The 21,405-nt window shown below is 42.5% G+C and overlaps 2 protein-coding genes across 3 annotated transcripts in view; one reads left to right on the top strand and one right to left on the bottom strand.

Annotated features, from left to right (window-relative positions):
- The window catches only part of Olr1 (oxidized low density lipoprotein receptor 1), an 11,473-nt gene extending 6,415 nt beyond the window's left edge, over positions 1–5,058 (bottom strand). The window contains exons 1-3 of one of the 2 annotated variants that reach the window (XM_055611788.1): positions 4,944–5,058; positions 2,124–2,225; positions 1–202 (exon numbers count right to left, since the gene is read on the bottom strand). The exon at positions 1–202 is cut by the window's left edge and continues 101 nt beyond it. In XM_055611788.1, coding sequence (XP_055467763.1) covers positions 1–202; positions 2,124–2,225; positions 4,944–5,028 — 389 coding nt within the window. In that variant the 5' untranslated portion in view covers positions 5,029–5,058. The remainder of the gene's footprint in view (positions 203–2,123; positions 2,226–4,943) is intronic. The other variant, XM_055611797.1, reaches the window with a different exon arrangement.
- An 8,567-nt stretch (positions 5,059–13,625) lies between these two features.
- Positions 13,626–20,929, top strand: Tmem52b (transmembrane protein 52B). Its single transcript, XM_055612006.1, has 5 exons — positions 13,626–13,684; positions 15,006–15,049; positions 18,151–18,189; positions 18,668–18,834; positions 20,685–20,929. Exons 1-5 carry the CDS (start codon positions 13,631–13,633, stop codon positions 20,927–20,929), a joined length of 549 nt encoding a protein of 182 aa, XP_055467981.1. The 5' UTR covers positions 13,626–13,630.
- Positions 20,930–21,405: the final 476 nt, after the last annotated feature.

Raw genomic sequence — 21,405 nt, 5'->3', positions numbered from 1 at the left:
TTCTGCAGCAGAAGCTCCTCCTGCTCTTTGGCTTTCTCATTCAGCTTTCGGGTAAGGGTGTCTATCATTTCCCTTAGTTCCCTCTGCGCCTCCCGTGAAGTGTTTTCTGCCTTCTGCTGGGCTGATATTTGCCCCTCCAGGATATGGTCTTGCTGAGTAAGGTTTTTCTGGTATTGCTTTAGGTGGTCAGATACCTGAAGAACTATACCATAGAGAATTAAGACTCAGCCTCAATTCTGTTACAAAGCTGTCACTGGATGTCCAGGAAATTAAAACACAGACTCAAATAACCTATCTTGTCAATAGACGAGTGTTGACAGAAATGTTTTATTAACTTGAACAATTATGGAGGAAAAAATATGCTTCAAAGACTTCTGGGAAATGCCCTGGGTTTATGGGATTAGAAGTTATTCAACTGTAGTTTTGCAATTACCATTTTATTGTAATTTTTATTAGCAATCATGCAGATATTTCTGAATTAAAAAATGCCACAGTTCAGTGTTTTGTTGAGATTTACATACAAATTAAAAATAGAGATGAAGAATGGTAATTTAGAAATTCAGTGTCAGAGGGATGAAAGGTAGGGATGTAGTTCAGAGGGGTGATGGGTGAGGGGATGTCGCTCAGCGACAGAGGACTGGGTCTGGGTTCTACATTGAGTTTCCAAAGATAAATAAATAAGTAAGTAAATAAATAAATAAATAAGGTAAAGACAAGGGATGGCCATGGATTCGCCTCTAGTTGCCAAGCTATTTGCAACTGATGGCTCCTGGAAAGGGAGAATTTTCTTCATGGATGTGACCCCAGGGAGGTTACCTCTGCTCCAGCCGATGGCCCTATGCCATGAGCACACAGGCAGATTTAAGTGGACTCAGTGGATTTAACAAAAAAAAACGGAGCACAGGAAATAAAGAAGAAAAGTGGGGTTGTGGGGGAGACTTGAAGGGGAAGAAAAAGGGGATGTGTTTGATCAAAATGCATTATACTCATGTATGAACTTCTCAAAAAAATAAAAATGTAAAATAAAAAATTAAAGAAATGATAAGGTTAGAAATAGTATAATGTAGTAAATAAAATATTGGCAATCTATAGTAGTCAACTCTCCATTAGCCTTTATTCAGCTTAATATGTCTGAAGCTCCTCCCACACTGTCTACAAGGCCAGACTTCCTAATTTTGTTTAGGAACTCTGACGTTTGCCTTCGTTTTTTGAGGCAACCACCCACAGAATATTCGCAAATTTCTGCAGAGTGGCCTTGAGCGTAAACGTTGTTTTAGCCATAGAACGGTTTAGGAGCAGGGAGATGAAATGAAATGTTGAGTGTAACCGAGCGGAGCTGAAGAACTCTTCGAGAGAAACTCAGCTCTGTTCCAGTGCAAGCAGCTGCCATTCTGTTGCCTGTAGGCTAAATCTAAGCGTGCTGGAAGGTGATCAACACCTCAAAGGAAGATTTTTTTTTCCAACTGCTGCCCCCATCATTAGGAGAGGCTTCGAGTAGCCACACACAATTTTAAAAAGTGACATGTGGAAAGCGAATGGTGCTTCTGAAGCCTAATTCTTGGACCCTGGCTGGCGGAATAATGCCGACCTGAACCTGCTCATGCAGGCTGCTGCATGGAAAATATTAGCTTTCCTTCTTAGCCCACTCTGGTCCTTACTCTCATCTCTTCTTTTTCCTTCTCACTATCTCCACTTTCCTACATGTTATAAACTCAAAGTGCATTTTGCTGTCGGTGTTTTACTGATTTTTAAGGAGACCGCCATGATGCTTAACATTTAATCAGATCAGTCAAAACAAAACTAAATGGGATTTCTTTTGCTCTTGCGTTGCTCAGACGACCCTCTGTATTAGAAACTTCAAGTGATTACCAAATTACTCTAGGACGCAAACAGGCCTCCATGAAATTATGAAGAAAAATTTAAAAAACCATTCTACTGTGAATAATCTCTCTCCCATCCCCCTCTCTAGAGGAGGGATGAACACAATATACCCATTCAATGCTTGGCTTAGTCTCAACGCGTTTAGCCTAAAATGGCTCCAAACGTAGAGTCTGATCTGAGCTGTTACGAGCTGTGTTCAAAGCCCTCACTGCCCGCCTCCAGCTCCCTCTTTCCACACTTACATTGCGTGTGCTGTGTAATGAGGGTCACTGACAACACCAGGCAAAGCACCACCAGAGTCACGGCAGCAGGACACCACCATGGGGAGGAAAGCAAACGGAGACCTGCGGGGAAGGAGAAGCAGAAGATTGGAAAGGACAAAGATAGGTCATCAAGCTGGGCTCTGGATCCTGTCTGTGCTTGCTCTGGGGGCTGCGCCCCTTTGCCCCTCCCCCGTCCCGCAGGCTCTGCAGCTGTGCAGGTGAAAAATGGATGGTTTTACATGGAACTGAAGTAAACTGCTCATGGTCTCACATCAAAATAATAACAACAACAACAACAACAACAGCTGGGATTGAGTATAAAGTGTCAGACACTGAATACTTGGTGCTGAAGCTTGTACTTCATCTACTCTATGTATAATGCCCTTCTAGGAGCTCTCAACGCAGCCTACCAATCTCATCTCCTATGCAGAAAGGCTGATGTTTACATACACATATACAGAGGTACGCATAAGCAACATTAGCCAAACAAATGTGATACGTCAAGCAAAATATTTCCTCAAGAAAGTCTACGCCTGATATCATACCATTCAATTTTTATTCCACTAAAATGACCTCTTGGAACTGGAGTGATTGACCGAAGGAAACTAGAAATAAAACCTGGATAAGCACTTGGCTTATAATAATAGCCGCCTTGCAATTATGTTAGGTGTGGCTATTCATCCCCAGAGAAAAAGTCGCCTTATTTGTAAAAACAAGTCAGGTAGCCCTCAGACATGTGAATGTCCAGTTACGTGTCCCAGCATTGAATAACCGCAGGCATTACAGCTCCAAGAGGAAAATACACACAATGTGGTTTCCTTTCCTTGTAACATAAACAAAACACTGATATTTTCCTGTTTTCTTAGAAAAGAAACTGAAAGCTTCGGTCACTAGCTTGAGAACAAACATGTAATAAAACTTAAACCATAGGTCTTTGGCTTTTATGTTGTTCTTGCTTGAGACAATGTTTACTTTGTAGCCCAGGCTGCCCTGGAACTCACTAAATAGCCCAGGCTGGTCTCAGACGGGTGAGTCCTCCTGCCTCAGGCTCCCTCGTGCTGCAGTATCCGGCATGCAGCACCACATCTGGCTCCAAACAGATCTTTAATCCACAATGCTTGGAATGTTATACTACCAAGCTTTCCATGTGAATGTGTTAAGGGTTCAAGTCAAAAATAGTCAAAAATATTCAGAGTTCTCAGGTGTTAATAATCTTTGTCAGACTCTTTTTTTGTCAGAATCTTTTGTTCTTTAATAAAGAACAAAAGGATAGAAATTATGACAGGGAAAAGTGCAGCTCATTCTCTGACCGAGTGATTTGTCTCTGTACTTGTGGTGAGCTCACAGACAATAGAACACAGTAATATCTCTTACAAGCAGTTGCCTTATCCTGGCACCTGGCATCATATATCTGTGTGTAGAAATTCCTTCCTCCACCCCAGTATTCATCTCACATTGTATGTCCACAACTCTTAAATGAAACACCAATGCCATGAGCCACCGTGTGGAAGGATGACACAAGCTCCTCTTATCTACAAGGCTCCTTCTTCTCATCTCGGTGGCAGAAAGAGATTATGGGTCTAATTATCACCCAACGTGGCTTTCTAGTCACAAAAACAACCTTTAGTCAATCGATAAAGATGTACTCACTGACTTTAGTGCCTAATTTACACCATTCACAGTAGGTAACTGATCTAAACATATTTATGGTGAAAGTCAGGCAAACAATGTTTATTGCACAAAAAAAAAAAAAAAGAATGAATGGTTGAACAAGTCAACAACTGGTATTAGCTCCTACATCTACTACTAAGCACCAGCACTTTTTCACACCGAAGGAGTTCAGCGGCTGCTGGGTCTGCTGCTAACCCTGAGCTTCTTTAGCCGCTCAGATGCTAGCTCACGCAACACTCACCCTTAATCTACACATAGAAAGATCCTCGTCTTGTTTACAGACACACAGACTGTCATTCTTCCTCTTTTTATGTTTTGTTCCTTTTTTTTTTTTTTTTTTTTTTTCTGAAACATCGTTTCTCTGGGTAGCCCTGGCTGTCCTGGAACTTACTCTGTAGAGCAGGCTGGCCTGCCTCTGCCTTCCAAGTGCTGGGATTAAAGGCGTGTACTGCAACTGCCCGGCCTTTTTGCTCTTAATTTTATAAAATAATAGACATTTTATCGTAGTTTTCTACAGAATTAAGCTTATCAATTAAAGTTAAGTGGTTCAATTTACTGTATTGAAACATAAACTATAATTTTTAAAGTGTCAATAGACAATAAAGTCTAATATATATTCAGCCATGCTAAATATCCTGAATTTGCTTTAGATAATTCACAAAGCACTTCAGATTTTTGCAGTATTTCAACAACACCTTTAAAAATAATTACTGTGTGCTCTGAGTGAATGCTCTGTTTCACAGACTGGATTCTGCATAATTGGGAATCTGGTATGGTGCTGGCTCTACTGTGTATGATTCAATTAAACTGGGTGACTTTATTAAACCTCCTGATTCTGGGCTAGCTTTCTGTAGAAGGCAGATAATATCAGCACTACTCCTGAAGCCTTACGTGTGTAAATCTGGAGAAGTCATTAATTTAAAGCTGTAGCACAAAGAATAGCTTGTGCTAAAGAGGTAGTAGCAGCTAGTTATCTTGAATTCTACTTGTAAATGGTATTGGTCTCTTGTATGTCCTGATATTTGATTTTTTTTTTAATTTCTAGCCTCATTCTCCAGTACATTTAATTTATATTTCTGAGCTAGGCTTGGCATTCTGTCTCTACAAGAACCCACCCATCCCTGGTACCTTTACCCTTCTTGACAAACAACTTCTGATCAGGCTGGTCATTCACAGGCTTCATCTTGTCATCAAAAGTCATTTCCAAATTCATGCCAAGGATGCAAAACTGAAGCAGTCAAGGAGCTCAAGCAACTGCCGGTGGGTGAGCCTCTGCTGAAACTTAAATAGCCGCACTTATCTAGCAGAGGATGACTCAATCGTCGCAGAAGGAGGGGAAGCTTTGCTTCATATTGGAAAGTTGGCTAACAGGAATTCTTAGGTTGTGTCTACTGTGGGTGGGGACAATGGTAATTCCAGTCGTGTTTCATGACCTCTCACTACGAAACAGACAGCAGGGAAAAGTGCACTGTCCATGACAATTATAGGAAAGACTCTGGAGACGTATCAGATAAGGGCTCAAAGCTCAAAGAAGCACTTACTTCATGCTAGGTTCGTAGAAAGGAATGTGTCTGCACCAGGTGATTTAACTTTGTTGTCCACATTCATCTGTTTGCTGATTCACCAAGGTAGATTGTGGCTATATGGTGTCTTTTTATAAGTATTACATTTTACTCTTAATGGTTTTAGTTGGCACTAAATGTAAGATTTCCATTTCTAGCTATGGTGCCTTGGTACTGGACTCAGTAGGGACAGTCTTGCATGCAGTGGCTTTAAACAGCAGCATGAAATAGATAAAGTTTTGGACCTTTCTTTGGGTCTGTCATCTTGGGGAAATACTTATATCGAATCTCTATGTCTGTCTATAATTTGAGTATAATGTGTATTTGATATTTCAATAGCCAGGTATAGTGACATAGCCTTTAATCCAGCATGTGGGGCAGGTAATATTTCAAGAAGAACTTAAGAGATACTGTGAAAAATGACAAGTTTTGTAGTTGAAACATAGAACTTAGAAATGATAGTTAAAACTAATATTAATTGTAATATTCAGGATAGTTAAGTTGACCAAGAAATAATATGTTTTAGTCTGAATCATGCTTCCTGAGCTTTTTATATCCATATCTGTCCATAGATAGAATCACCTGTTTTCCATTATGAAAAGATATGTCTCATACTTTTTAATGTGTGTGTGTGTGTGTGTGTGTGTGTGTGTGTGTATGTACATGTTTGCTTGTATGAGTGCGTTACACAGGTGCGTGTGAAAGTCAGAGGACAATCCAGGTGTTGGTGGGTCCTGGCCTCCCACTGTTTATGTGAAGTTCTCCTGTTTGCTGATGTGTGCTCCAGGCTATGACCTGCCAGATTCCAGATTCCCTCCAATCTCTGTCCTCCATCTCACAGCAGGAGTACTGAGATTGCAGACAGGTGCGTTACCAGATGGGCTTTAAATGAGTTCCAAAGATCCTAACTCAGGTCCAGCCCTTGCATGTGTTTTTGCATAAGGAACCCCTACCTACTAAACATAGTTTCTGGAGTTTGTGTGTACAATTCTCTCCAATAGCATAATTTTCTTTTAAATCACTGAGAGGAAAAGTGGAGGGGGAAAGGGGCTAGATAAAAAGAAGATAACTAGGGTAAGATAATAGGAAGTTACACAGAAAAGCCCACCAATATTGACAGTGTATGTAGGATTCCATATCCACCCTTCATGCCAAGCCTTGTGCTTCCCTCTTCTTATGTAGGATATCTAGCACAAGCTAAAACCAACTTATTTGCAATTTAAAGTTTTTGTCTTTCACACAGTTCACAAAACAGCCCAAACACAGAGCCAACACAACCTTATCAAAGATCAGAGTTTTATAAAACCAATGCCCCCTCTTACCTACTCCCAACCACTCTTTCTTAAATGGGGAGAAAAGGCAGGGCCTTATTGAATACATTCCTCAGTTTCCCAAGCGATCTTTTCACTTTTACTTTCACTGAGATTCAGTGGGATCCCAGGAACTTTCTCATAATGATGAATTAATAAACACTGAAATCACACTACAATGGTAAGGACACATTTTATTTCTACAGTGACTCACTTATCTCAGACACCATTAATATCACAAAATGTGAACTATGCAATGACTGCTGGGTTAGCTCCTTTGACGTGCCGTTAAGTACTTTCTCATTGATGTACAGCTGTCACCACAATCTGTCTTCACAATGTTCCCATCTTTTCTAGCTGAAAACGCTCTCAATAACAGCTCCTGTGACCGTTCGTTCTATTCCCTTCCTTATCTGGATCACCTGGTGCCTAGACAGAGCATTTGGGAATGGAGGTTTTGCTGTGCAACTGTTTCCTCTAGATTTAAATATTCCTTACAGATGGGGGGGGGCGGTTCTTAAGACACAGTAGCTACACGGTGCTGGAAGATCAAAGCCAGAAGATTCCTAAGACCCCGTTTGCAATGTCATAAACACAATCAACAGCTACAATTGTATAGGGAGACTGCCGTGGAGGATGCCTTCGATTGAGCAGAGAGCTTCAAGGTTGGTTTTCATGAATCTTCTTCACCGATACTGGGTTGGGATTTTTGGTGATATGGCTCTCTTAAAAGTTATTCTTGTTCCTGTAAGTTGCCTCTCATTCGTGTTTCTGCAAGTGACCCCAATAAACCACTGGTTTATCAAGCTAGCCTTGTGTGGAATTGATTCTTGTATCTGTCCTTGGTGCCCTATCTGAGGTGAATAGATTTTGTTCACATCTTTCCATGAAAGGTCACACAACAGACAAACACGGCAATCAGTAAAGATGTCTATTTATATTTTGAAATATATAAATATAAATATAAATATTTCAAAATGCTCTGGGTCTTCATACTGGCCTTTACACTGGAATTGTAACCTCCCTTCAGGATCCTCAGTCTGCTGGATAGCACTACAGATTTAGACTATGCAGCCCCTGTAGTCACATGAGACAATATCACCTAAGAAACTTCTGCCTTTATATCTACACATTCTATCAATTCTGCTTCGCTTAAGAACTCTGCTGATCACTTCCTGTAAACTCTACCAACCACTTCCTGTTCCTCCTTGAAGTCAACCTTGTATCTTCAGTCTCTTGAATTTTGATACTGCACTTTGTGTTATACTTCTAATTCCTTGAAAACAACAACAACCATGTGTGTGTGTGTGTGTGTGTGTGTGTGTGTGTGTGTGTGTGTGTATACATATATATATGGTAATCATTGAACAAGAAGGAAAAGTTTATCTTGGCTCATGGTTTCAGAGATTTCATCATTCATGGTCAGTTATCTCCACTGCTTTTGACCTGTGGTGAGACAGAACATCAGCATGAAAAGATGCTCAACTTGTGAAAGTAGAGCAAAAGGCAATCTCACCCAAGAACCTGTTTCCAAAACCTTTCTTCAATCAGTAAATCTCCTAACAGTGCATACAGGCCAGCAACCAGCCCTTCAACATGTAAGTCACTAGTGAATATTCAATCTCTGTTAAAATATACTTCATATAGATGGAATCATTCACCAGTTTTCCTTTTATGTTTGATTTATTTTACTGAGCATTATGTCTTCAAGTTTCATCCATATTACAGCACAGCTTCACACATTCTTTCTTTACGTGGAAGATATTTTATTTATCTTTTCATCTATTGGTATGAGTTTATGGTTGGATTGTTATTACTGCTGTTTGGAGAATTTGTTTGTTTTGTTTGTTTGCTTTGTTTATCTTTGGAGGCAGGGTCTCACTGTGTAGTCCTGGCTTGGAACTCACTAAGTAGACCAGGTTGACTCAAACTCAAAGGTCTTCCTGTCTCTGCCTCGCAAGTTCTAGGATTAAAGGTGACACTATACCACCACATCTGGACTTTTCTCTTGCATATCCACAGAAATGTTTCCAGGAACCTGGAAAGACTTAAAAGAATTCAGGATGTTCCATGACCCCTAACTCCTATTGTCATGCCTCAGTGGAATTGCTTGTCTTTGAGCATGTGTTCTCGGAACTATAAAATGTAACAAAGGTTACAGAATGCATGTGATCATATACAAGGAATTACTTCAGGCACATGAGTAATATACTGAAGCTTCTCTCTTCCTGTGTCTGTCTCTGTCCTCCTCATCATTAAGATTTAAAGAAGCCTATCAGGTCCCATCAGGACTGCTTGGATCCTCTTCCGTGGTCTGGCTAGGTAGTCCCACCAGGAAGAAGTGATCAAAGACCCTGCAACCGAGTTCATGTCAGAGACTGTCTCTTCTCCTCTTTCTAGGGAACCCACACAGAGACTGAGCTGTCTATGGGCTACATCTGAGCAGGGGGTGTAGATCCTCTCTATGTAAAGTTTTCAGTTGATGCATCAGTCTCTGCAGTGCCTCTGGGCCCTGTTTTTTAATTTGTTGGTCTCTGTGTGTGGCTCCTATGGTCAGACAGTAGGGAAGGAAGACTTCCTCTATCAGTGGACTAGGGAGGAGGGATAGAGGAGGAAGAGAGAAGGAGGGTGGTACAGGGAGGAGATGAGAGAGGGGGCTATAACCAGGATACAAAGTGAATAAATTATAAATAATAATAATCATAATAAAGCATAAAAATTATTTAAAGAAGCATTCCTTAGTTGCCTGTAGTTCTTTGTCTAAGAGTGGGGTCTTGTGAGACTTCCCATTTGTATGCTAGCATGTCTATTGGGGTTGTCTTTGTTCAGGCCTGGTGTAGGCACTGTACATTTGAGGCACCATGAATGATGCTAATGGCAAGAGAGGGAGAAATAATCTGCTCCAGCAATGAGCCACTATCAGTTATCCAACACCAGGTGGTCAGTCCTGATATCATGCACTTACAAGTAACAGTAAATGGACTGAGCAGTAGTGTGTGTGTGCCATTCACATACAACTGTGTGTGTTATTATATATGTGTGTATATATACATATATATATATATATATAATATAGATATGTAACAAAGAGAGAGGTCAAGAATTTGAGAGAGAGTGGGAGTGAGTACATGAGAAGGGTTGGAGGGAGGAAAGGAAAGAGAGAAATTATGTAATTATATCTTAGAAGCATGATTATACTAATTGCACAGCCACTGAGAAATGCATTCTGCCTACGAGAACTTGCAAGTGGGTTCTCTGATGTGACGTGACAGCCTTCAGGCAAGATTGTTGCTATACAGACGTTTTGATCCAAGCCTTGTAGAAGTCCAAGCAATGGGCCCAGCTAAGCTTTCTACATACTTGTGTTACCTTAAACCATTGCTCATACAATCTGTAGTAATGAGCTACACGGCATATAAACCATACATCCTTTGATAAACTGAATCCTTCCTCCTGTGTTGTTTAACTTCCATGAGTTTAGCACAAAGCTCTGAGTTTGATCAAAAGCACTGCACAAAGGGGAACTGGGGGCACATGTTTGTAATCCCACCACCGGGAAGGTAAGACAGGATCAGAAGTCAAGGTCACCTTACCTACCTACAAAGTTTGAGATCAGACATGAAACCCTGTCTCAAGGAAGGAAAACAACAACAACAAAACCTTCTGTTTAATCCTGTTACTAATTTTCTGTGCCTCTGAGGTTGGAATTCAATATCTATGCTATGATCTTGACTCTTAAGACAGAGAAACTTCTGTTGTGTGTTGTGGCACACACCTGGAATCCCAAAACTAGGGGAGGCGGAGGCAGGTGAATCTCTGTGAGTTCGAGGCCAGACTGATCTACAAAACACGTCCACCTCAGCCAAGGCTACACAGAGAAACCCTGTCTCAAAAAAGCCAAAAACAAAAACAAACAGAAAAAAGAGAAACTTCCTAGTGAAACACCCAGGTGTTTTAGAATGAAATCGACTTCTGCTGCCTTCTCCATTCTTGAAGCCATGGTCCTTGGCCCAACCCACCACTCAGCCATGTACAACTTGATGTTGGTGACTCAAAGTACCAATATTCCTGGTTTCTATTTCACTGAGGTATAGAAAGGAAGGAGAGCAGGGATGCTACCTGACAGCCAAGGTCAAAAGGAAAATAATCAAAGGAACCACAAGTTCGTATTTATTTTTATTTTTCATTTTGGCTACACTTGTTAGAGCGGTTGTATAACAATTCCCTGAAGCACAGGTGAAGAGGTTAGTGTATGTGAACCTCCCACTGGCCCTGCTCCTAGTCCTTCACAACATGAGTATAAGCTAATGATTCACAAGCTTAATGGGATGGGGTTATGTAGGCTGGTAATGAGAATATTCCCAACTTCACCAGCTCCCCTCTGTCCTTAGGCCGTGAAGAGCTTCAGCTTTCTTCTGTGAATGATCTTTCTTCTACTTAAAGGCTGTGATAGAAACCATCACAGGGCATTGACGCACAAGAAAAAAAAATAAATGAAGTCTTATCTTCTTAGAGAATAGAAAAGAAATGGTAGCAGTACATCTGAGAAAGAAAAACAGCAAGGCAGTCATTAACAGAAGCCTGTTTTGCTCAGGCCTGTTAAGAAGCTTGGGGGCAAGAAAGATGATTGCAATCATGTGGCCAGAAACTGCCATGGGGGGAAGCCAAAGTAATTGAGAAACCTGTTCATGCAGGTGATGGCTGGTGTGGGTAGAAAAAAGTAATGGCCTGGCTAGCCACGGGAACTGTTCAAGAGAAAAGAATATTAAAGAGGTATAGTGCAATCTAGAGAGGTCTGGTAGAAAGACACCCAATTCGCACAGTGGGCATTAATGGTCCTGCATATTGGAAGGAGCCATCACATGTAAGCTACAGCTAAATTAAAGGTATCTTAACTAACATCAAATACTTGCTATCAGGACTGTAATAGGCATCACAAAGATTTGTTGTTGTTGTTGTTTATCTATCTGAGTATTTTGCCTTGTGTGTGTAGGCTCACTACCCATCTGCCTGGTGTCTGAGGAAGACAGAGGAGGGTGTCAGATCCCACTGGAACTGGAGTAACACTTCATGGGCCATGTGAGTGCTGAGAACTAACTGCTTTTTATATCAAATTAATTAAGTTGACAGAGAGTCCAAGATCCCTCAGCTAACAGGAGGTCAAACAAGCAATTGCCCAAAGCCCCTGAGCTATGTTCTTGGTAACGGTGGTTTACGGCCTTTCCCACAGGAAAAGGAAAAGGGAGGGGCCCATGGGGTTTTCCAGTGCATGGTGTTTGGATAGAAATAGGCCATACCAGATGCCTCCTTGTCCTCAGTTTTCCCTTCTTTCTGAAACAACAGCTGATGCAAGTTCAGTGGTCATTTATTATACTCCTACTGAATGAGTAAGAAGCAGTAAGGCCCAGGCCTAGCGAGAAGCTATAACTGAAGTCCTGCTCGATAGTCCTACAAAATACCTCCCCTCTCACCGAGTTCTCCATTGGAATCTGAAAAATGCTCTTTATTCAAGAGCCTATGTTACAAAAAGAAATAGATCTGGAAAGAGCAGCGTTGTACCTGGGAGTTCACATACTGGGAAATTGTTCGTATTCATCATTTCCACATGGTATTGTCACAGTGCCATCACTAGGTGTGCGGGACCTTGAGTGTGATGGAGCCTCCTCTCATCGGGACCCCACCCTGCAACCTCCTCTCATCAGGAGCCTACCCACAGCCTCGCCTCATCAATTAGAAAGTAGCTCAAGTGTCAGTTTGCTCAGTCTCGTGAAATGAACATGCCACTGTAAACTAACACTGGATGATCTTACTCAGTCCTCTGCACTGGATAAAAGAATCCTGCTTAATGTCAGTCATTTTTATGGTGGTCATTGGTTACATACAACATTTTTCTTTGTAACCATCTTCTGTCCTTTCCAAGCGGTGTGCTTGTTTTTAAAGGTGGCTCTGTTTCATTGTTGATAATATATTTTGAGATGGCGGAATGCTGTTTCCTTGGGTATTCTCACTTGGATGAACCAGACCCCAATGATCCTCCTGCCTCAGCGTCCTGAGTAGATGGAACCACAGCTGTACACCCTGTGCCTGGTTCTCAGGTGGCAACATCACGATGGCGCTTCGAGAGCGGCGGGGACCGAGAGACAGGCAGAGAAACAGAGGGGTTATCTTGGAAATCAGTTTTTAAATTAAGGCTCTGCCTGATGTCTAACCGAAATTGAAGTACAGCAGAGGCTGAGGCCATTGATAGCACCTGGAACTTCTAGTTTTCAAAACCACTTCCTACTCTAAAGATGGGATGGCTGTGTTCCTCATTTGAAATCCCTCAGTCCTGCTGAGGACTGAGCAGCAATAAATGACCCAGAACTAGCAGGGTTGATTATCAACATAGTGAGGGGAGGGCTTCGAGGAACAAGACGAAGGAGGCCAGTCACGTGGAGAGGAGGTAAAGGGCCATTGGCAGAGTGACTTTCAGACTTGAGTGGTCATTCAGGAGCCAAGAGTGTAACCAGTTTCCTGATGAACACAAGAACATACCTGGCACTTGCAATCTGCTTTTGACCTATTTCAAATCCAAGTCTGTCATTATAGACTGGGGGAGAAAAAAAATCTAACTCAGAGGACAAGTGTGTTCTTGAATTGCCTTTCTGTTAGGGGCAGAAGAAAGAAAGATCAAATACATAGGGGAAGTTTGATAGCAGAAAAGAAAGAAAGAGGGAGCAAATGTGGAGACCATGTGACGAGACATAGAGAAAGAGAAGGAAACTAAGAGGGAAGGGGAGACAGAAACCCTAAAGGATAATGACGAAGGGAATAAGGGAAGAGGGAAATTGATTTATTGCTGAGGAAAAAATTTCTCTTTAGGAATTCTGGACCACGGCACTCCACGTGGCACGGAGCATGGAAAGCACACAGCACACGCACCCGGCGTGACCCTCTGGACCTCATGGCCGCCCGGACCCAAGTGGCGATGGCTTCTGTCCTGGTTTATTTCATCCAGGTGAGTTCAGTTGTGAAAAAGCGGGGAGAATTTTCCTTTTGCTTATTTCTTTGGCTAGACTGACTCTGGGAGGAAATAGATGCAGTAAGAAACAGATGGAGAACCTAGGCGGTGGTAAGGAAAGAATAGCACACTGTTCTCTTAGTACAAGGGAGTTTGGTTTGTTGTTACTGTTGTTGTTGTTGTTATTGTTGTGTGTGTGTGTGTGAGAAAGAGAGAGACAGAGACAGAGAGAGAGACTGAATGACGCCCGTAGAAAGCGGGACAGAAATAAAATCAGAGATGATGCATGCTGTTACAACCAGCTTTAACAAGGGTTCTGGTATTTACCCAGTGAGCCGTATCTCTAGCACCAAAGGACGCTAACATTTTAAACACTTTATTGTACCCCTCTGTGAAAGAGAAGCCTGTGAGTCATCCGTTCTCTGAGAAAAGAGTCAGTAGACTGAGAAATTCTAAAAAAAATACTAGGGCCAAGCTCACATAGCTAGGAGGTCTAGCAGTGAAAGAAACTGCAGAACCAGACTGTACCCTTCCCTGTGCTGGGAGCAGGCTATCTATTTTGCTTCCCATACAAGTTAACCAGTATCTCAAAGTACATTTTCCCTTTCCTTTCTTTTTCTTTTGTTTTGTTTTTTGTTTGTTTGTTTGTTTGTTTGTTTTTAAGTCAGGGTTTCTCTGTGTCACCTTGACTGTCTTGGACTCACTTAATAGACCAGGCTGGCCTCGAACGCACAGTGATCCCCCTACTTCTGCCCCCCGGAGTGCTAGGATTACAGGTGTGCACCACCATGCCCGACTGTACATTTTTCTTACATGTTCTCTTTTCCTTCTCTTCCCCCCCCCCTTCTTTCTTTGTAACAACTTGTCCCTCTATTGCTTTTCTTTTGTGGTGAATTACTCAGATACTGAAGGCTGAAAAAAAAAAAAAAAACCCAAACAAACAGCATAGGGGCTGTTTCATCTGTGTAAGGACAAGGAAGACAGACAACTACAATGTCCGAGGGGTTGAGTCAGGAGATTGCTAGGGTGACAAACTGATACTGAGAGCTGTCTATCATTCTGCGAGGTAGTGTTGCTCAGCCACTACCCCGACCATGTATACGATCGCTGCCCTTCCAGGAGCTTCTGCCTCATGAGACGTAGTCATCACTCAAAGAATTGATCAGTGTCATGGGCCAGTACAGACCAACCCCAGGGCCCTGTCCTCATCTTTCCAAGTAGCTCTGTCAGAGCACAGCCGTCGTGAGGGCCAGCTGGTAGGCTGCTGAACACTGCAGCTGTGACCCTTGCCATGTCTGAGACTGTTTCCTTCCCACAGCTTCCCGGGGCCAGATGCGAGGAGAACTGTGCCAACACTGAACAGTAAGTAGCTGAGAGTTCAAGCCAAGAGGAAAGAGAGCCAGACCAAGCACCAACACCCAAACATAGGCTAAAATGTCAGCAGACAGCCCCGACTTCCTTTTCTATTTAAACGGACACCACCTCCTATCACAGACCTGTGTATCATCCTGTACGCTCAGAATGACCCTTCTGATAGCACTTTTTTTTTAGTTTTTTTGCAAGCCCATCTTCCCATCAACGCAGCACAGTTTATTTAAACACACGTAGTCAGACCTGCAAAAGGCTTCCTCAGCTGTGCTTTCCAGTGACTCATCAGGACAGACTGAGTTCAACAAGTCAGTCATTTGGGTGATTCCCATAGCAGTATGCCCATTTCAAATCCAAAAGCACTTGTTGGTTTCAAGTAAGGACAGACAATAACAACCCAGTTCGTGCCAAAGGAAATGATTCTGTGGTAAAACATAGAACCATTTCTCTGAAACCAACTCTGCCAGATGTGAGGAGAATTAAGGAGTTGGGATCACCTTAATTACTTGGCCTGTGTATATTTGATACTGGCTAGGCAGCATTGAGGATTTAGATGTCTGTCACCTTTTGGAAGGTAATGTGGAAATGAAAGGCTTTGGACAAGATACTACAGTGTTCCAGGGAAAATACAAACTATATTTTCTATAAAAGTGTGACTGAAGACAGAATGCAGGAATTGGTCTGAATACACACTTGGTAGAAAGTGTTGATTTTATTTTATTTTGAATTTTTTTAAATTTATTTATTTATTTATGTTTATTTACTTTAGATCCCAAGGGTGCCACCTTCCTCCTTTCCTTTCAATTTCTTCCCCTTCCCTTCTCCCTTCCCCTCCCTCCCCGAAGGGAAGCCTCACTCCTCCCATCTCAGCCTTTCCCAGCACATGAAGTCACATCAGATCTGAGCATATCTTCATCCCCTGAGGCCAGGCAAGGCAGCCCTGCCAGGCAGGAGGGATCCAAAAGCAGGCAATAGAGTCCATGTTAGAAACAGGCCCCCGCCACTCGCCAGGGACCCATATGAAGACCAAGTCGCCCATCAGCCACATGTGTGCAGAGAGGTCCTAGGTCCAGACTGTGCATGCTCCTTAGTTGATATCTCAGTCTATGTAAGCCCCCATGGTACTGGGTTAGTTGTCTGGGTTGGTCTTCTTGTGAGGTTCCTGTCCCCTCCAGATCCTTCCATCTTTCCCCCAACACTTCCACAGGACCTCTGGAACTCAACCCCATGCTTGGCTGCTAGTCTCGACATCTGTCTTAGTCTGCTGCTGGCTGGAGCCTCCCGGACTACAGTCAAGTTAGGCTCCTGTCTACAAGCAGAGCATCATTAACAGTGTCAGGGGCTGGCTCTCTATAGTGGAGTGGGTCTCAGGTTGGGCCAGTTATTGGTTGAACACTCCCTCTATCTTTGTTCCCTCCTTATCCCTGCACTTTTTGTCGGCAGGGTAATTTTTGGATCAAAGGTTTTGTTCCTGGGTTGTTGTTCCCCTCCTTCAACTAGTCCTGCCTGGTAAGGAGGTGGTCACTTCAGTCTTCATGTTCCCCTCTGTTAGCAGCCTCACCCATATCCTCCCAGGAGCCTATCCTGGCGCAGGCCTCCTGTTTGAAAAAGAGATGTCCACACTCATTTTCATTGGAGAGCAACTAGACCCTCTAATCAGACATAGCCCATAGGCTGCTCAGTCTCAAAGTAGGTTCCCTAGTAAGAGGAACAGAAGCTGTTTCTCACATGAACTCAGTGGCCAGCTCTTTGATCACCTCCCCCTGGAGGATGAAGCCTTGCCAGACCACAGAAGAAGAGGATGCAGCTAGTCCTAATGAGACCTGATAGGCTAGGGTCAGATAGAAGGGGAGGAGGATCTCCTCTTTCAGTGGACAGAGGGGCATAGGGGGTAAAAAGGGAGGGGGTGGGACTGGGATGAGGTGAGGGAGGGGGCTACAGCAGGGATACAAAGTGAATACATTTTAATAAATAAATAATAAATAAATATTTTAAAGTTTTTATTGATATCAATAATTAGTGTTATTAATAATATCTATTATTTTAATGAAAAAAAAACTGGTACATCTTTAAAGATACATACATTTCCTCTCTCCACCTCTGACTGCGGTTTTAGTCTCTGCCACACAGTCCTCCTTGTAAGGCTGGCCTCTCGATTTTCTCCCTTCCTGTTTGGTCTCAGTGACATGCCCAGCAGTTCTGAGATCAGATGTGAAAGTGTAGGCCCTTCTTAGGGGGAGGATGTTGCAAGAACTTGTGAAATGTAAATTACAAATATAACTTCTTTCATGTCTTTAACTGAAATTTTCCTGATGTGTACATTTTATTGACCTCACATGAGACCAAACAGGAAGGGAGGGAAAGGAGAGGACAGCCTCACAAGGAGGACTGTGTGGGAGAGACAAAAAGGAGAGGAGAAACACATGTGTCTTTAAAGACGTACCAGTTTGATGTTCACGTCTGTTTTCAAAGCCACTCCTTACACATTTGTGTGCCTAATTCTTAATGATCTGCTTCTCAGCAGCTCCCAATAGTCATGGGGACATTTTCTTTTCCTTTTCTTTATTTATCAGCTTGGAAAGAATTATGTTTCATTCTGATGTTTTTTTAAACAAAATTCATTGCACTTGTTTCTCTTCTCCTCCTCTCCCTTCCCAGGCCCACCTTCCCTTATATCTTTTTAGGGCCACTCCTTTTACTGCAATTATTATTTTTTTGGTTATTCAAATGCTTTACACAGAAATGTCACCTGTCTTATAAAACTCTATTCAGCTTGTTACATTGGGATTTTTAAAAAGTAAGTTTTAGCTGGGCAAAATAGTACATGCCTTTAATTCCAGCACTTGGGGAGGCAGAGGCAGGTAGATCTCTGTGAGTTCAAGGTCATCCTGGTCTACATCATAAGTTCCAGGCCAGCCAAGGCTACAAAGTAAGACCCTTCTAAAAAAAAAAAAAAAAAAAAAAAAAAAAAAAAAAAAAAAAAAAAAAAGGAGGTCTTGATATTTTTAATTATAACATAGTGTTAAATATAACAGCATGATTGCTACAGCTCACACTATTGATTTTTGATATAATGAACTTCATTCTTTCTCCAGTTGCCTGACCACTGACTGGGTGCATCTCTGGTACATATGGTAAGTTTGAGTTATAGAACACCCTCAAAGAGACTTCATTTTAAACACAGATTGTTCTTCAAAGTTTTGTATACACTGGCTGTTAGAATGAATAAAAATAACAGCTGTAATGTTTCTTTAGTTTATCCCTAACCTATGTGCCAATACTGCATAGTTTCCTATTTCAATACAGTCTTTTCAGCCAGCATCAAAAGATAATGGTGCCTTTCTCCCAGCATGTGCTTAAGAAATACTTCTGCACAGTGGGGTAAGCAGCAGCTCCTTCAAATTATCTTCATTGTTGTTTGCTCTCATGACTGACAGAGTATTGCTGGAAAAGCAATGACTGATACATGCAAAGCGAAACCCTGTGAGTTGAAGTTTTGTTAGTGTTCTCTAAAGGATGCACAACGATTATGATTAGAGGGTGAGGGCTAGTCGTGTCAGAGACAGGAAACCAGTTGGCCAAAGCTCTTGCTTGTTGGGTGGGCTCTTGCAGGTTGCTGGTAGTAGTTGGTGCTCTGCTGCTCCTCTGTGGCCTGACGTCGGTATGCTTCCGCTGCTGTCTGAGCCACCCGGAAAACGGGGAAGACGGGGCCCCGCCACCCTATGAAGTGACCGTCATTGCTTTTGAACATGACAGCACTCTCCAGAGTACCATTACATGTGAGTGCGCTCAACTTACAACCCCCAGGTACAGGGCTCAGGTTCACAGACGTTCTGAAAGGTTTGGAGGTGTAGGGCAACCTGCCAACCTACATTGTGTCTTTGGAAACTCAGTATAGTTTTAATTTCCAGAAACCTGTTCTTGCGGTGTCCTGGGCTATCACTGAAGCCTGTATTCTCATGTTTTGGGCTGATAATATAATGTTGAACACAGTAAAATACTGGAGTCAAAGTTTACATGACTTCCTCCTTCCCTTCCTTCCTTAGTTCCTCCCTTCCTTCTTTCCTTTGTTCTTTTCTTCTTCCTTCTCTTTCTCCCGCTCTTGATTCTTTCTTTCAAAGCAGGGTCTCATGTAGCCCATGCTGGCTCCTGATCTTCCTGCTTCCCCCTTTCCCATCAGGAGTGCTGGAGTTAAAAACACCACCCCACCTAGTTCCATTCTTTTTTGTTTTTTCTTTCCTTTCCTTTCTTTCTTTCTTTTCTTTTTTTGGTGATGCTGGGTCTGGAATCCAGGATCACATACAGGCTGGACAAGTATGGTACTGCTGAGAACTCCTAGGCTCTTAATTGTTTTTATTTCAAGAAGTGGTTTTGCCAAGGTAGCAGGTTTGGCAAATTAGCCTTGAATTTACTCTGTAGGTCAGGCAGGCCTTAAGCAGATAACCCTCCTGCTTTGGCCTCTCAAACAGCAGGGACTACAAACCTGCACTATCAGACCTGGCTTACACTATATTATTTTGTATGTTTCAGGGAATTGGTGGATTGCACTTTTAGTCTGGTATTCCTCAAACCTTGGTATGCTAAATTATAGCCCCAATATTTTTTTAGATGATTACAGTAAGAAATTTTCCTTTACCTTCCTCTGTTCCGTTCTATTTAAATATTTATTTTATCTATCTATCTATCTATCTATCTATCTATCTATCTATCTAATCTATTTTTTTGAGTCAGGGTCACTATATAGTCCTGGCTATTCTCATATAGGCCATGTAGGCCAGGCTGGCTTTGAACTCAGAGAATCACCTGGCTCTATCACCTGAGCGCTGAGATTGTGAGCATGTTCCACCATGCCCAGCTCTCCATCTGTTCTTTTTTCTTTTTCCATAGATTTATTTATGTAATCACTTTACAGGCTGTGATATCACAGCCCCCTCCCTCCTCTCCTCCAAGACTCACCCCCAACACCTCCTCTCTCCATAGAGAAGGGGAAGCTCTCCCTGGGTAGCAATCCACCCTGGAACATCAAGTCTCAGCAGGGCGAAGCGCATCCTTTCCCATTGAGGCCAGGCAAAGCAGCCCAGCTAGGGGAAAGTCTTCCTCCGTTCTTTATGAAATTATTCTTTTCTATAATTGAGGAGCAAAATCAAGGTAGAATGACATGTGATAAGACACAATGGCATTTATAGTAAAGAAGAGCAACATCTGTGACTGACAAATGACAAATAAGACATAAGTAAGTATTTGAAAGGTGTTTGTAAGTAGTGGGCAGCTAGTACAGAGGAATCTGAAAGGGAAACCTGGGGTGGAACTCAATAGGATAGTGCTTGACTAGCTTGTGTGAAGCATGGGCTTGATTCAGCACATTTAGCACAGCAAAATAGAAAAACCTGAAAAGAGGGATGAGCTATAGAAACACAAGTCAGTTTATTTAAACAGCTAGAAAGGCTGGTTCTTCTGGCAGTGTGTAAAGTTAGTCATATGAAGGATTTTTGTAAACTTTGTCAAAGGTCATAGCAATGAGTTTGCACATGGGTAAGAGCGAAGAGATGTCTTTGGACATGTCTCTCTTGTCTGAGGACATCAACTTTGGTTGTCAGCATCTCTACACCAATCCTGTCTTCCTTCACAGCTCTGCAGTCCGTGTTCGGCCCTGCAGCTCGGAGAATCCTGGCAGTGGCTCACACACACAGCTCCCTGGGCCAGATGCCCTCCTCTGTGGACACGCTACCGGGCTACGAGGAAGCCCTCAGCATGAGCCGCTTCACAGTGGCAAGGTGTGGGCAGAAAGCTCCTGACTTACCCTCAGTCCCAGAGGAAAAGCAGCTCCCTCCTACAGGGAAGGAGTCTCCTCAGATAGAACCCCCATCACACTGAGGGGGTGCTGATGGTATTCCTAATATCCAAGGCATCACACTGATGGGGGTGCTGATGTGATTCCTAATATCCAAGGCATCCTCAGAGTCTGGAAAGATGCCCAGATACATTAAATGTTTTTTTTTGTTTGTTTGTTTTTTTGTACCACACAAAAAGGTTCAGCATGCCATCTAGACATTGCTCTGTCAACAAGATGGGTTCTCACTCTTCATTCACAACAATATGCTTTTTCTGATGCACAATCTTCTAATTGAATTTTAACTCCTTATTCACAGTTCAAAGTTTGCATCTCACCTCTAGCTGTATTGATTACTACCAAAGCAGGGGAACATTTAGGTGCCTTAAATTCCTTCAGCCATGGCATGCATGTAAGTTTCCTTTAGCCCTACGTTCCAGCAAACTGCTCTTCCCTCTGCTTGACTGTGATAACCTTGAAGGGAAACACATCACAAGCACAGCCACTGACATCAGTGCCC

Source organism: Psammomys obesus, unplaced genomic scaffold (genome assembly GCF_907164565.1).
Source record: "Psammomys obesus unplaced genomic scaffold, mPsaObe1.curated_primary_1811, whole genome shotgun sequence".
NCBI lineage: Eukaryota > Metazoa > Chordata > Mammalia > Rodentia > Muridae > Psammomys > Psammomys obesus.
This window is presented reverse-complemented; position numbering and strand designations above follow the sequence as displayed.

Bases quoted from the DNA above. Each gene is read 5' to 3' on its own strand.
- Tmem52b (XM_055612006.1), top strand. From the start codon at position 13,631: ATGGCCGCCCGGACCCAAGTGGCGATGGCTTCTGTCCTGGTTTATTTC. The intron at 13,685-15,005 runs GTGAGTTCAGTT...TCCTTCCCACAG, and splicing joins TCCTGGTTTATTTCATCCAG to CTTCCCGGGGCCAGATGCGA. The intron at 15,050-18,150 runs GTAAGTAGCTGA...TTCTTTCTCCAG, and splicing joins AACTGTGCCAACACTGAACA to TTGCCTGACCACTGACTGGG.